The sequence below is a fragment of the Lottia gigantea genome (genome assembly GCF_000327385.1).
Source record: "Lottia gigantea unplaced genomic scaffold LOTGIsca_93, whole genome shotgun sequence".
NCBI classification, from domain to species: domain Eukaryota; kingdom Metazoa; phylum Mollusca; class Gastropoda; family Lottiidae; genus Lottia; species Lottia gigantea.
Genome location: NW_008711042.1, coordinates 530,133 through 546,502, shown reverse-complemented (window position 1 = coordinate 546,502; position 16,370 = coordinate 530,133). Strand labels below are relative to the sequence as shown.

General features: G+C 34.6%; 3 protein-coding genes across 3 annotated transcripts; 2 read left to right on the top strand and 1 right to left on the bottom strand.

The window, feature by feature from the left end:
* Positions 1–2,435: 2,435 nt before the first annotated feature.
* Positions 2,436–4,188, top strand: LOTGIDRAFT_134869 (hypothetical protein; the record flags this gene model as incomplete). The annotated part of the gene is made up of 3 exons (XM_009068741.1): positions 2,436–2,942; positions 3,421–3,573; positions 4,033–4,188. 3 exons carry the CDS (start codon positions 2,436–2,438, stop codon positions 4,186–4,188), a joined length of 816 nt encoding a protein of 271 aa, XP_009066989.1.
* Positions 4,189–10,557: 6,369 nt separating this feature from the next.
* On the top strand, positions 10,558–11,173 carry LOTGIDRAFT_134763 (hypothetical protein; the record flags this gene model as incomplete). Its single annotated transcript, XM_009068740.1, has 2 exons — positions 10,558–10,697; positions 10,921–11,173. 2 exons carry the CDS (start codon positions 10,558–10,560, stop codon positions 11,171–11,173), a joined length of 393 nt encoding a protein of 130 aa, XP_009066988.1.
* A 2,457-nt stretch (positions 11,174–13,630) lies between these two features.
* LOTGIDRAFT_134785 (hypothetical protein) lies at positions 13,631–15,373 on the bottom strand (the record flags this gene model as incomplete). The annotated part of the gene is made up of 4 exons (XM_009068739.1): positions 13,631–13,726; positions 14,017–14,124; positions 14,822–14,933; positions 15,246–15,373. The coding sequence occupies 4 exons, from the start codon at positions 15,371–15,373 to the stop codon at positions 13,631–13,633; spliced, it is 444 nt and encodes a 147-aa protein (XP_009066987.1).
* Positions 15,374–16,370: the final 997 nt, after the last annotated feature.

Genomic DNA, 16,370 nt, shown 5'->3' with positions numbered 1-16,370 from the left:
AACCATGTTGTACACCATTTTATAATCTATATTTTACACTCTTTATTTTCTAATAAAACTTAAACAAATATTACTGTTTGATTACTTAAACGGGTTATATGTAGCTTTATTGAAGAAAATACCACGACCAGTAGGCCAGTCATAGCATTCTGCGCTAAATTGTAGAGTATTTTGAAATGAATTGAATGAAATTTTACGTCTTACTTTTCTGCACCATGTGGGCTAATGAAGACGGGCAACCTCATGCAGGGTGCAATGAGGGAAATTTTGCCAGGACAGCCGCATTAGCCTGCTCATTTTGGATTTACAACTGTCAAGGGATCTGTAACGTGCACAGTTTATGGTTTATTGTCCCATCCGAATGACAAGAAGCTTTTTCCATGTCAGCCCATCGAATACCAGTGATCTTAGCGTTAGAAATAAAGCAAATAACAAATTGAGAACAATTTTGAAAATTGGACTTCGATGAGCAAATAAAGTTTATAAGAAGAATAGTCCCTTCGATAACTTTAATATCAAAACCAAATTTGACAATATGAGAAAAAACATAATACATGAACGAACACTGGGTTCTTTTCCAGGTGGCGTCCACTTCCCCTTTAACACAACTTGTTGATTTGTACCAATTATATGACCATCTTTCCCAGATCTCGGTTAGATTTATTTCTTCAAAATAAGTTTTGCCTTAAAATGATTTCTCCTGTAAAAAGAGACTATACAGTCTGGTTAATCTCGCCTATAAAGCGCGGGAAAAGATACCATTAGGGAAATCAATCAAGTTAACCTCTTTATCATCCAATCAAAACGTGTCACCTCAAACATGGCCGCGCTCTTTGAAAAAGGCGCTGTTAAAAAATCATCAACAAAAGACTGAATATTGGACTCATATCTCACTTTTTCAAATAATTCACATTTCCGAAATGTGGAGTGGACCTCGGTGATACTATTAGCATCTTTTTTTCAAAGATGGCGAATGAGACAGGTGCAAAAGTTCCTTGCATGTCCGGAATTCTCGATCTGCAAGAAATATGTCAACAAAATGGTCTTCGTTTTTCACTTGAAACTAACAGATATTTATTGCTGCAGATTTTGCAGAAAATGAGACCTGAATGTGCTCAAAAACTGATCTCCAAATGTAAATATTTTTACTTGTTACTTCGTTGCATTGCTCATATGTTTTGTAACCTTGTATTTTAGTCTCAATGTAGAAGGAACTGGTGTTAGGGTGTATTGAGACGAGTCTCAATGAAAGCACTGGCCTTGGTCACAGAGCAATAGATAAGTCTATTGATTATGTGAAAATTAGTTAGTCATTAGTATGATTTTAGTTGAAAAGACACAAACACAAAAATACACTGCATGTTATATAATATGGTGTCAGTGTTGATGACTGAATGCATCTTATTCTTAGGCTGGGACTTAGTTCTTGGAAGACACTGGCGGTGACACTGGCACTTTTGGTTCTGCTAGCCTACCACTGACCAGTGGCCTGCTGCAGATAAGTGACTGCATGGCATGGCAAAACTTATGTTACATTATTATGTAAATTGATGGCATAAGATTGCCTAGGCATTATTAGATTTAAAACATGATTTATTTGATGGGGGTGTTTTCAGACAATTTGAGGACAATGATTATAACTATATTTTAGTGGTTGATAGAGGAGATGTAAAATGGAGTGATGATGAAGAGGAATATGAAGTAGAAGATATTTTTGATCATATTGATGATGAGGTGATAAACTCTTCTCTTACACTTGTCTCCATCTTTACAATGTCGAGCTGTATGGGATTTTTTCTTAGACATTGTCTGCAATAGCCCATTTTTTGTATAATGGAATGCAATGATTGGATTGTACGTCAGTGAATATAGCCAATCAGATTGTAAACATTATGGCTTATTTTTTGCAGGCTTTTAGTTTCTGTCAAGAGTCGAGCTCAGATTGGCTGTATTCACCAATCAAATCACTATATTTACAAACATCGGTGAAACAAGAAAGGTCGGAATAGCTTGACATTGAATTGACCTAGAATTGACATGACAAAATCCAGGTTATATCTTGATGTGTTTATATGTACTTTCAGGGAACGACGTTTTATTTGATAAAATGGAAAGGATGGAGTGCTGCTCACAACACTTGGGAACCTGCCAATAATTTAGATTGTCAGAAAATAATCCAAGATTATCGGGAACGTCTCAAGAATCGACCGAGCAAACGTAAAATCACAACAGTAGTCGAGGAGGAGGACAATAAGACGTTCAAACGACGAACTGTGGAATATATTTTCCAAAAACTGATAAGCTCACCTGCTACCAAAAATATTACTCCTAGAGAGCTGATTGCATTGACTAGTCCCCAGTTTATTAAGAGTTTTACGGCCTCGGGGTTGGAAAGGTCAAGAAGTTTACGTGCCAGAAGTGCCCATTGTCTTCAAATGAACCTCAACCCAAAAAGTAAAAGATATAAGATCAAGAAAAACGCTATAGCTAAGGAATTGGAAGAATGGGAACAAAAATTAAACAATATCAGTATTGATCCTGCCAAAATATTTGTTGAAAATCAAGTCGATTTGGAGGGTCCACCTCAGGATTTTGAATTTATCACGGATTATAAAGAAGGGGAGGGAATTAGTATTCCTCAGGATCCAATGATTGGATGTGAATGTACCGATTGTTACGACACCAGGAAACAGTGTTGTCCGTCGGGGTGCGGGACAGATTTCGCGTATTATAAAAATAAACGTGTCCGTGTGCAAAAAGGGACTCCAATCTACGAGTGTAATAAGCGGTGCAAATGCGGACCTGAATGTTCGAATCGTGTGGTACAGAATGGCTGTAGGTACAGGCTATGTATATTCCGTACTGCTAATGGTAGAGGATGGGGTGTCAAGACATTAGATAAAATTAAGAAAGGGAATTTCGTTGTTGAATATGTTGGAGAAGTAAGTATAGATATATTGAAGGAAAGTGGCTATTCGCACCTTGAAGGTATTTAGCCACCTCTACCTAACCTTAACAAAGTCACTTAAGTGCATTCTTGATGATCAAAATGGATTCATGTTCAGGAAAAAGAACACTAGTGCAACAACAATGATACGTATTGAAAACAAAGACAAATCGCGCTGTGAAGGATGGTGCAAATAGCCAGTGCAATATTGAAAACTTGATCATTTTATACTGAAGCAAAGAAAATGCCACAGGACGTATCATATATATACCTCTATTTTCTAATGCTAATATAGGAAAAAGGCAGTGAAGAATAAAAAAAAGTTTATTGATCACAGAAAATACAACTGCAGTGTTATTGTCAATCATACTCATTGTAAAAACACCTGTATTTTATTTCACTTTCAAAAACATGTAAATATCAGCATGCTTATCAGACCCAAGAGAAATTATGTTTATTTATGTATATTGTAGGTTATCACAGCAGAAGAGGCAGAGAGGAGAGGCCAAGTTTACGATGCTGAAGGGATGACCTATTTATTTGACCTAGATTATAATGATGATGACTGTCCTTTCACTGTTGATGCAGGGTATTATGGGAATGTTTCACATTTCATCAATCACTCGGTATGTATAAATAGTGTTTGAGTGACACAAAAGCTTATAGTGTCTATCTGCACCAGTCTAATTTCTCCCTTTGGTTCCTGCTCAATTTCAAATGTATTAGAGGGTGAGAGGCAACATTCATGCTGACAGCCGACAGCACTGGCGCAGGCCTCAGAATTTTTCTTGCCTTGAGGATTGGAACACATGGCACCTAATTCCCTAACTGAGATGACAATCCAATTCGCTACCGACAGGTATTCCACTACCACAATGTAGGGTACTTGTCTAAAGTAAGAAAAGGTGACATTGAATTCCAGGACTTATATATGGGATGGGAAACATGGATTTGTCTGTTGTTATCCACACAGGTTTCCTATTGAACACATTTCATCTGCCTTGCTAATGGTACCAGCTTGTGAAGTTTGACTTTCTGGTTGCTATGGAAACGGTTTTTAATATGTTAATGCTATTATTTTTCAGTGTGATCCCAACCTAGAAGTATTTGCTGTGTGGATTAATACACTAGACCCACGATTACCTCGTATTTCACTGTTCGCTAAGAAAGATATCCAGAAAGGGGAGGAGTTAACCTTTGATTATATGATGACAGGTTCGTTCATTTCATTGTTTGTATAAATCTGATGACTTTTTAATAGCTACATGCCAAATATCAGTGATAGATTAAGACCAGCTGGCCGAAAGATCCTCAATAGCCATTTTGAAATCAGTGACAAGAGGTTTGGTCAACGACCAGATGCTAAACAGATTGCTTGTGCACCTCTAAGTTGTTATTCTTTTAAAATATTATTGTTTCTTTTGCACGGCTGGGTGGTAAAGAATCAACTGAATATTTTGACTTTATAATTAAGAAAATTTCATGTGAAATTAAGGTGTCGTCAGTGATATTTTCAAAAATATTTTTTCAGGGGACACAACTCAGAAATCCATGTTATCAACATCAACAATGAGTCTGGATGATTTAGCAACAAATTTAAATACAACTGAAATACCAAGTTCTGGGATTTCTTCCCAGGATGGATCTGATTCAGGGATAGGGAGTCTAATGGACGGTAGTAATAACCAGGATGCCATCCATAATCTTCCAAAACCGCTTCAGTTTGTCACAGATGAAGAATCTGGTGTAAAATCGCCGAAAGCAGACTACAATAAAAACTGGAAAGATAGCCTTTCTACTCCTAAAACTCAGGGATCAGCCATTTCAAATACAGTGCCTACGCCTCCTTCCTCAGATAAGAAAGGAAAAATGCGACATTTATCAAGCCAAAAGAATCGCATAGCTTGCCAATGTGGTGCTTCAAATTGTAGAAAATTTCTATTTTAATGTTCATCAACTATTGGAAAAATTATTTTGTTTTAGATTATTTTAGGGATTTGAAAATTCTAAGGTGCTTACTCACTTTCAAAATAATGTAGTGTGATAAAATTTTCACTTTTAAATGGCTAATTTGCCACTTGTTTTACATATATATGCCACTTTTTTAAGGCAAAGGTTTAAGTCAAAACTATTTCCACTTGTTTTAAAGTCAAAACAATTTGCCACTTGTTTTAAAGACAAAACTATTTGCCACTTTTTAAAGTCAAAACTTTTTGCCACTTGTTTTAAATGCAAAACTATTTGCCACTTGTATTAAAGACAAAAGTATTTCAAATGGCCAGAATTAGTATTTTTCATCCAGGAAAGATAAGAATCTAGCATTTTTTGTCAAATTAGACAAGAATTACATTGGTCATGACATATGAGAATGTTGTATATTGTTTTTCAATCAAAGTTTGAGATTGATGTACTAGTGTGAGATAAAGTTAAAATAAATTTCAAATTGGTAAAATGGATTGCTCAAGTATGACATTTATTTTTGACAGATTATCATTTTAAATAGCTAACAATGGACAAGCAATTGTATAAAGAAAATTTGAACTTGCTGGTTTAAGAAAATCATACTCAAACAAGTGAATAACAAATGCTAAAATACAGATAAATTTTTCGAAAGGGATGCCAAGTTGGCCTAAATCCTAGAAATGTCACATACAAATTGTTACAAATACAAATTTTTCTGCCTTCAAGATGATTCTAACCCATAGCACCTAATTGCCTAGCAGTTGACAATCCAACTTACCACAGACTTAGACATTAGTTGATTTTAGACAGAAATATATAATGGATCAAATACAATCATAAAATCTTTTAAATGTTGAAATAGTGATATAGAGTGATAACATGTTTCAGGTTCTGAAGTTTCTAAAGGAACAAATTAACATACACTTTCAAGAAAAGAAATGACCAGTTATTTTTTTACATGTTTTATTAAAACTGTTATTGTTAGATTGAATTTTATTCTTCTTGATTTGTATTTAACAAAAATATTTTAGGCATTAAATATTTTATAATGTTATGAGATGTTAGTTGTATAAATGTATCTGAAAATAAGATAACAGACTGCAATTGAACTGTGAGTTTCTGAGAGATCAAAGGTCAATGCCCAGTAAAGAAGTTGATTTACAGCTCCATTTCTGACGGAGTAAGAGAATTTAAATGAAATTCTATTCTGCCCCTGGGTAGGAGATGGAAGGCTTGCAAAAGCTGAATATAAAGCCTGAACCTTCCTATTATGGTCAAACATCACAGCCTTGATTCTGTCTAAGAGCTAAATGGAAATCTATGCAAGGGTATCAAATTGACTAAAATATCCAAAAACTACAATGCATATACCTCGAGGATATTCTTGCTGATTGTTGTTGACCAGTGGAGAAATAGAAAATTAGCTGTGGTCTTAAAGTCAAATATATGAATTTATTACCTCCCTTTAGAATAGAGGACGCTTTCGTCGAATGTTTACATTAGAAACAAAATGGTGGACTAGAAAGCTTTGAAAAAGAACAACGACTGTAATTCTATATTTTATTGACTATATTTTGCTCTGAATCGAGTGATTTCTGTTATCCCTCTAAACATGAATAGTTCTTTATCCAAAATTGAACATTGTCATGTGTGTAAAAGTTTTTCAGGTTGAAATACGTCTCTCTCAAACTTGATTTAAACAAAAAGAACAGACAGTGAGACACAGACGTGAACGTCAATTCTGACTTCAAATCGATTTCAAATTCTATCGATCGGTATCTAGCCAATCTCCATGTCTCAGATTTGCTCAGAGTGTTCGTTATTACATTCAGCAGAGGCTTTGCTGTGTTACTCAGCCTGAGTGTAAGACCAACGAAAGGCAATGACATCTGATGATCTGTCACTGACACAGGCATAGAAGATAGAGAAGCTGTCAATGTAATAGACATTTTACTCATATTGACATTGTTGTCATGAAATTATTCAGAGCCCAAAATTAACCTAATTTTTATCATGTACTAACCTATCCACTTATAATGCAGTAAATACAAGAATAAGGCCAATGCCATATGGCATACCTTGATTCACTGTTTCTGAGATAAGATTATTATGTGCTTTTAGTTTAAGGCTAGGACAAATGAATGGTGGTATTCATAGTTAAGTAATCTTGTGTTTAAATACAAGCAGATCATACTGATTTTAAAGTAACAGAACAAATTTCACAATCAAGTCTACTTTACGATTTTTCAACTTTCAGAAAACAGAAAATCTGGAATAATTTTCCCTTAGTCTTAAAACAAACAAGCAACAAGATGGCTCCTAAAGGTGGATGTGGTATTTTAGATCAAGACATCAGTTTTGTCTTGGATCGGCTGTTTGATGAATATAACATGGATCACATTCCACTGGGCAGACGACTTGATGGATTAAAGAAACGAGATTTAGCTCACATTAAACATTATAGAGCGGCAGTGAAGATATTTGGAGGTCCGTTGAGTCGTAAACGAGTGATTACAGCGCCATCTATGGAAACACCCATGAAACATCGTTTAGGTTTATATATTAATCGGAAACCAGCATCTGATAGCCCAGTTCTAAATTCAGCCATTATGGAAAGACCCCAAATCACAAAACCTTTGACTAAAGAACAACTAGAAGCAAAGGCAGAGGAAGACAAAATTTCTCAGTATAAGTCATGGATGGCTGAACGTAAAACTCTACGTAAGAATTTAGATGGCATGGGTCTGACGGAGGAGTACCTGGCAAATAAAACAGACAAATCGGAATTAGAAAAACGTGTAGCTTATAAAATGGAAGATATTTCGAGAGAAAAGGCTGAATTGAAGAAGAGAAAGCCCAAACCAAAACTTCCACCCCTCAAGCGGGACTTGCCAGAAATTCCTAAAATAGCCTCGCCAGCTCCCGTAGCCCTGCAGATTATGGATGAACATTTAAAAGCGAAGAAATTAAGACTCTTAGATCTATTTAAAGTTGTGGATAAAGATAAGAATTGGAAAGCAACAAAAACAGAATTCAAGGCAGCTATAAAACATGTAAGCTGACTTTGAATATTTCTGATCTCCATTCCTTGGTTCATTTAAGGTGTGGGCGGGGTCAAAGATTTTGTCGCCGATTAGAGTCTTGAGTAATATCTTGCGTATGCCCGTGTTTCCACGACAAGATTATCGGGTTCCTGACAGGATTTATAATATTATAATAATGCACCTTTTAAGAAGAGTCTATTAAAATGAAAAACTTTCCACACTTAAAAGATTTTGACATGATTGTTTCCAGACTGATAAATTTAATAAATTTATTGACATCTCCAACTGGGACTCGAACCCACAACCTCAAGGTTGCCGAGCACGTGCGAAAACCACATACTGGTTAACGATGTCTTCAATAAAGATATCTCTTTCTAAAAAGGGCTTACATATTAATGAAATGTGAAAAGGCAATTTTGAGATCACTCCCTTCAAAATAATTACCGGTAGCCCTGTACAAATTTTTCAAAATGAAAATAATTAAATAAACTGATATTTTTCTGCAGGCCAATCTGCCGATAACAGATAAAGAGGTAGAAGATATGATAGTTTGTTTAGATGATGATATTAATGATGAATTAGATTACGCTGAGTTATCTCATGGTATCAAAATCTGGAGAAAAGAACGACGTGAGAACAGACGGAAATCAAACGCTTCTATTGATACACTTGGTAATGATTTCATTTTGTTTAAGATTATGCACATATGAACCAGAGTAAGCAGTCCACATAGGTAATAGTGTTTATTTGGTATTTGGGTTTGTCAATTTAAGATCCTTACCTACCTACCTAATGTTGTTTATTGTGGAATATTTATTTAGCATTTTGGTTTCAGGGAATCTGTTGCACTAAATCTGTATATTATCATTTACTGAATATTTCTTTTAAAACCTCATTTTCCTTCATTACAGATTCATTATTCAGTAGTTCAAGTGGAAATCATCGACCTTTCACCTCTAGTAGAAAAGATAACCGCCCAGTCACAGCACATTCGTTATCACCAGACGATGCTGTTCCTCCATCTCCTGTCACTCCCTCCCTAGAAAAAGAAGGCGGTCACAGAACAGGAAGTTTACGTGGAAAACCGCGTCCCAGAACAACTAGCGCCCGATCGAGAAGTGATGGAGGACAAACGCCTCGGATACCGAGCGCACAAGGAAATTCACCATCGCCCGATTTTAATGATTTACCAATTAAAACAGCTGATTTGATTGGGGGAGACAGTTTCCGGTCAGGGAGTAGGGGAAGTAGATGTAGCAGCCCCAGGTATTTAGAAGTTCCAGAGCTTGACACAGATCCAGGTCGAATGATATTTTCATCACCAGAAGCCATGACAGATCTTATAAAACATGATAAAGAAGTTCTACGAAGAAATAAGTACAGGAAAAAGGTAAGAAATATTTCTGGGCACCAAGTGCTGGTCTTTATGAAAGAAAACTTGCTCTATCACTTGTAATAAGCAACAAAATTGACATCTAGTTGCCATAGATGCAATGGTGTCATAGGTAGTAACTGCATGAGAGAATCTTAAACTAGTCCAAAACATCTGCCTATTCCAGTTATTTTCAATGCCATCAGCCATGTTTTTGGGGATTTATTCTGCAAGGATTATAAACATGAATGTACAAACATAACTCATCAATTATTTGAGTACTCTCTTATGAAAAAGGCAATTTTTGATTGGTTAAATTTAGTGCCACATAAAGCTATTTAAATATAGTGAACCACAGTCCAACTATTTAATGATAACCGTCTAAATTGACATGATTTGATATGAACTTGATTATATTTATTGATAGCATGGTATAACGGCTGATGATGAGCCAGCACCAGGAGTTATTAAAATAGGGGACAAGGCAATAGATGATCACAGTTACCAAACAACACTGACTGGGGAGGTCGGCAAGATGGTGGATACGTTCCGTCAAAGACGTCTGGCTGAATATAAACAATGTATTCAATTGTGTAAAGAAAGAGGAGTTGTTTTGTCTCCAAATCTACTAGAAAAGGGTGGGTATGAGGACCTGGTTGTATGTGGTGAACTGGCCTGGCTAGACAAGATGTCCTGGTTTGTTGGGTATCGAGGTTCAGATTATCTCAAATGTATTAATATGGAAAGAGAGTCATCCTGAGTAACTTGGTTTCCTGACCTGTAGACCGTTAAACCAGTCTGGTATCCATATAAAAACATTTTTATGAGCTGGACGGGGATACTGCGTTATAATTCAGCTGGCCCAAGACGCTGGCACAAAACCAAACATTTATTTTCAAAATGGTTGAATTGATGTCCAAGACAAGACAGAAAATTGGTGTCAGATGTCTATTAACATGATAGGATATCCAGATAGAGAAGTTAGAAACTGTATATAATAGGGAATTTTCTCTTCATCACATTTCACAGAAAATATGTAATTTTTTTAATTATCCTTTTCAGTATTACTATACCCGGCAGAGAAACCATATCATTTGATAAGGGATACAGTCTCACAACCAGCCGAGCCACTGATAACCTCAAAATTTGCTGATAAACCGAAACAAGTTAAAAAGTCCACGGAGGTCAAACATACTGATAGTATTAAACGAACTAAGAGTGGACGACTGGTGATGGACAGCCGTCAAACCTATAGGAGTGGAAAACAAGTCTTACAGAATATTACCAAGGAAGAGTTATCTACTGGAACAGCATTGATTAGAACTAAAGTTGATACTTGGATGACATTTGAAGAGTATGAAAGATTAACAAGGTATTTGTTCCTTTATAAAATTCAATGATCTTTTGGCTGAAAAGGTTCGCATAACTTTTGAATGGCTTTTTGGCAGGGCTGTTCAAATGGCCAGGATCCACAAACATCTGTGGGACATCAAGTCTACTCATTCAATTTGTTTTAAAAGAATAGTGAAAATTGTTTGTATCTCACGCAATATTCTCCATACTTGATCAATATCTTTTTATTTTCTGTATTTCAGTAAACATGCCGGCAAATATCGCCATCACAACAGAAAAACAGATCCTAATGCTTTCTGGCCTGGTCAGTTATTACATAAACTTAGATTGTGTATGCCACCATACGATTCGGCCCCTCAGCTTCATCCTACCGGTCCTATATTCACATCAGTCAGACCAACACGGAAAACTAATCCTGGTTATGATAATGATATCTCATACTGGCCAGTTAGTAATACTGGATATATGCAGAATGGCAGTATTGATAAATATTAAAAACATGGATTTCATAAATAAGGTCTGGTACAGATTATAATGATTGTGTTTGGATTTTACGAGCGTATTAAAATCTGAGCTGCTAGAACGACTGAGACAAGTCCAAGACCTAATTTCTCAAAAATTAGACCCAACTTTGGTTTTTTTTTTTATTAGTTTTTATTAATGTAAAGGTTAATTTGACGAATGCTCAAGACTCTGGGCATCAGACCCAACTGTGAAATGGCTATACTAAAAATAAAAACTAATATAAAAAAAATGAAACGAAGTTGGGTTTACTTTTAATTAAGACTGAAAATTTCAGGACCTTAAATGAAGAGTTCTTTATTCAAATATCCTTAACTTGGACTCATTAAGCCTGTGTTCCTAGCTTCAATGTCAAAATCTAATTAATTAGATCCATGTAGGCTTTTGAATCCTTTTCACAATTTTAAACCCAGTGTTTTTACTGTGTTTTATGTACAGTAGATTTCCCTACTTGATGATTATATCTATTATTATTATTATTTTCTATCTGTGATATTGAAGCCAAATATTTATTATTTATTTGTTAATAATATACAAAGAAATTTGTAATAAAAAGATCAAATCTTAATGAATTGAATTATTTAATTATTTTATTATTTTATAATATTCCTATTAAGATAGGTTGGGAATTGTGTGGAGTCTTGAGTCAATGGACTGGTAACAGAAATAATCTCTCATTAGCAACACTGCCTCGGATTCAGTCTCCAAAATATGCATGACAATTCCATCAACTTACAAAAGTTTCATAGCTTCAAAGTAAAATGTTTCATAGGTGGTTCAACATCAGTTATCTGAATCTAGCCCTCCAAATGAGGGGAGACTTAAGTTCGACAATGGACTGCTGTCTGTTTTATAGTTCCAAGTGATGGCATCAGCTTTTTACAAGGAATTCAATAGATCACAAAGAGATTCAAGGTCTTCTTATTTTAGATCTCACATTTTCCTCTCATCACAGGGGAATGGACATCCCATGAGTTTCAAGATAAACTGAAATTCCAAGCACTCCAAACTTGTCCATTATAGGCTCCTCCTACCAACTGTCAATCATCATCTAGCTCCTCCTCATCACTAAAGTATGCATCCTTTTTGAATTTCTTCTTTTTGGGTTCAGCAGGTTCTGAATAAGTAAATGCTACATTGGAATATTCTCCTAGATCTGCAGACAATCTTTTCATTTGCTGGAAAATACAAGTAAAAATATTTGGGGAAACAAATCTATTGAAAAGATTTACTTGGGAATAAAATACCGGTATCCATGAAGTGACAAAAAAGGAGAAACGAGATTTTGTCAATTAAACACTGGTAAGCTGACATCTTTCAATTAGCGGAGGTATATGATCAGAAGGGTGAAATATTTCTCAGGAGATATCTGGCCCCTCCTGGCTCTCCTTTAGCTTTGGGAATGTTCCACTTTCAGAAAAAGAAGAAAAATATCAGCATTAAGTTAGCTATAGTTTTAGCACCACGCTACATCAGTGTACATAAATACAAACAGTAAAACAATAGTAATATCTTGAAGACATCAATAATTTACTCTCAAGTTTTAGTCTGTTTATCTATTTACTGAGAAAATCTACTCACCTCATATTTTATAGCAGTAGCTAGATCATCTTTCTCTAAAACTTCATCTTCCTTATTCTCCCCTCCCTCATCATCACTGTCATATACCTCTTCATCTCTATAATATACAAATAGAACCTAAAAAAAATATGTTGTTACTCAGAGTTTCACACTCTGCCGGCGTGGCTTAGTGAGTTAAGACGCTTGCTCGCTAACCTGAAGATCCGAGTTCAATCCTGGCATAGGTCGAGATAATACATTCGGATTTTTCAACCCGGTTTCCCCCCGGACAATAAACTGAGGCCCCATGTGCTACAGACTGTGCATGTTAAAGATCACTTGACAGTTAGAAATCGAAAAAGAGTAGGTTAATGCTGCTGTCCTGGCAAAATTTCCCTCATCGCACCCTGCATGGCGTTGCCCGTCTTCATTAACCCACATGGTGCAGAAGAGTAGGACGTAAAACTCCTTTTCGTTTCATTTATTTCAGTGTGATTGCAAATTCAGTATAGAACCCAGGCTGAAATTAGTTCTTCATTTCTAGCTCAGTCTGTTAGACTGTTAGAATCTTGATGTCATTTGCTTGATTATGATGAATAAAAGGGCAGTGATGGGTTTTAATCTTAGTCGACCTTGAATAAGTCATCTTTCCTCATTATTCTTGTCAACTCAGCACTAAATGAGTGAGTAAGATTGTGTAAGATCAATGCCAAGGGAATTTTGCTTTGTTTGATGTATATTGAAAAGTGCTACAGAAAGCCAAAATATTTAATAGTTTCATACATGTGTAAGAGATAGCTGAAACAGATCTCAACCGACAAAGAAAAATCAACATGACAATATTTCTTAAAAAAAAATGGGAATATATACTTACTCGTCATATTTATTCTTTTTCTTCTTTTTAGGGGGAGGATCTCGATTTCCCAGTAAATTTTTTGGACAGGCATAACTTAAATGTCCTTCTTCCTGAATAAAAAAGGTGATTAGGTTTAAATGTGTATAACTAAATTAAACACTGAGTGACTGTCTCCAGGCAGGCAGAGAGATCACAAATGTAGAAAGGGTTTAAAAGGTATTTTGTTTCATCTTGAAAAATGCAGAATTGCTATTAGACTCATTTTATAGTCATAGATACCTGATTGATTTTGTCAACTTGTGGACTTCAGCTTATTGATGTAGAATTGGATAAATGTAACGTGTTTCTTTGTGATTCAGTTTTTGAATCAACTTTATCCTAAAAACAAAAGATTCCTCACCCCACATTCATAACAATGAGATTTATCTTTATATTCCTTTCTCCGTATAAACTCTGTTGTTCTACCATTATCTTTAGCTATACTACATTTTATAGTTCGACCAAACATCTAGAAATATAAACATAACATTACTAATAAACATTACTAACAAGATAATATTACTAATAAACATTACTAACATAATAACATTACTAATAAACATTACTAACAAGATAACATTACTAATAAACAAGATAACATTACTAATAAACATTATTAACAAGATAACATTACTAATAAACATTACTAACAAGATAACATTACTAATAAACATTATTAACAAGGTAACATTACTAATAAACATTATAAACAAGATAACATTACTCATAAACATTACTAACAAGATAACATTACTAATAAACATTATTGACAAGATAACATTACTAATAAACATTATTAACAAGATAACATTACTAATAAACATTATTAACATAAAATAACATTACTAATAAACATCATGAACAAGATAACATTACTAATAAACATTATTAACATAAAATAACATTACTAATACTAATAAACATTACTAACAAGATAAATTTTCTGAAAGGGTTGACTAGTTGATAATCCCAAATACCATACAAATATTATTTGTAAAGTGAACTATCTCAAAAAGATGCTGAGTCAAAAATCACAGGGTGAAAACCAATGTATCACATGAAAAAGATATTAGTTTATATACTTTAATATTTCAGAGCTAATCAACAAACTATTCAGTTCAGTAAGATATTGGATAAGAGAATAGCGTCAGAAAGCCAATTTTTACCTGTGTGTTATTAAGAGCAGCTATTGTTCTATAGGCAGACTCCCGTTCTAAAAATAAAACAAACGCTACACCTTTACTTTGATGTGTTACTTTATCTTTCACTATCGTAACTCTGAAATGAATGAATGGAAGAAATTAATCAAAGAATTAATGAATGAATTAAATAAACATTACTCCATAAAAAATGTTTTCTTTTTCCTTTGTGTGTGACTTATTTTAAAAAATGTTCAAATGACAAGCGTTGGAGATCTTTCTTCCTACAGGGACATAAACCATTACAAGGTTTAGTAATTTTATCCGTACATTTTTACATTCATAAACTTTCATTGTCTTGCAAATGACATTTTAAATCCATATATTTTTAAAAGTGGCATACTAAAAAGAAGACAATATTATTTGAAAAAAATCTAGATCTATATCTTACTTGACAACTTTGCCGTATTTTTCAAATATTTTATGAAGATCATTGTTGGTGAGTGAGAAGGGGAAATTTGAAACATAAACTGTACTTTTACTGGGAGCTAGACCACCACTTCCGCCTGTTGAAGCCATTTCAAAATCTACAATAAAAGAATCAAAATGAAATGAAATTAATGGAGTTTTACGTCCTACTTTTCTGCAACGTATGGGTTAATGAAGACAGAATAAAAGAATCAAATCAACACATCAATTCATTATAATCTATAAGCTCACCCTGTCTTTTCTTGCCGCTGTGATTATAATGTTGTGCTATCGATCTAAAACTTGTCAGAGAGGTAGCTACTTATAGGCCTATGTGCCTATGCAAATTTTAGACAAACCCAAGACTCTTTGCCAAGTTTCAAAAGGGAAGGGTAGGAGGACGAAACAGCAACAGAAGGGGAAATTTTAAACATAAACTGTACTTTTACTAGGAGCTAGACCACCATTTCCCCCAAATACCCCCCACCACCACTTAATTGGCATGATTGCCTTTGAAATCAAATGTGAAGGTCTCGAGATATCTTAGATATGCAATAATTATTAGATCAGCCCTTAATTTGAGAATAAATCGATGAATATCAAAAAAACTTTACCTGCAGAGCAAGTTTAATTTTTCGATGTAAACAAATCAAGAGTTATCTTCCCAATTATTCAGCTCTCTAGTTTTAGAAAACAAGAAAGGTCAACCGGTGAAATATTACGAGCTCTTGAGAAAAAATTGATAAAAAGTAGATATTGTAAAGGATCCTGTCATGAAAAGGCGTTGAATACAACCAGTTGGTCGGGAAGACTTTACTGTTTGAAGGTACAAGCGTTTCATGATCCTAAAATTCTCTTATATGTAAAACGTCTACTACCTAAATATTTTAACATAAGGGAGGTAACTCTCTTTATGTTACAATGGCTTCAGACAACTTTTATGTGAATCAATTTAATAAAAGCTTCACCTGTTTTTCAGGGTCAACATGGCACTTTCAATAATAAAAATGAAGCTGTACAGTTGTCAAACCAATCATATTTCATCTTTGATATGGAGAAACAGGAATGTGATGTTACAAGACTTTTCATTGGTTAGACAATGTGTCTA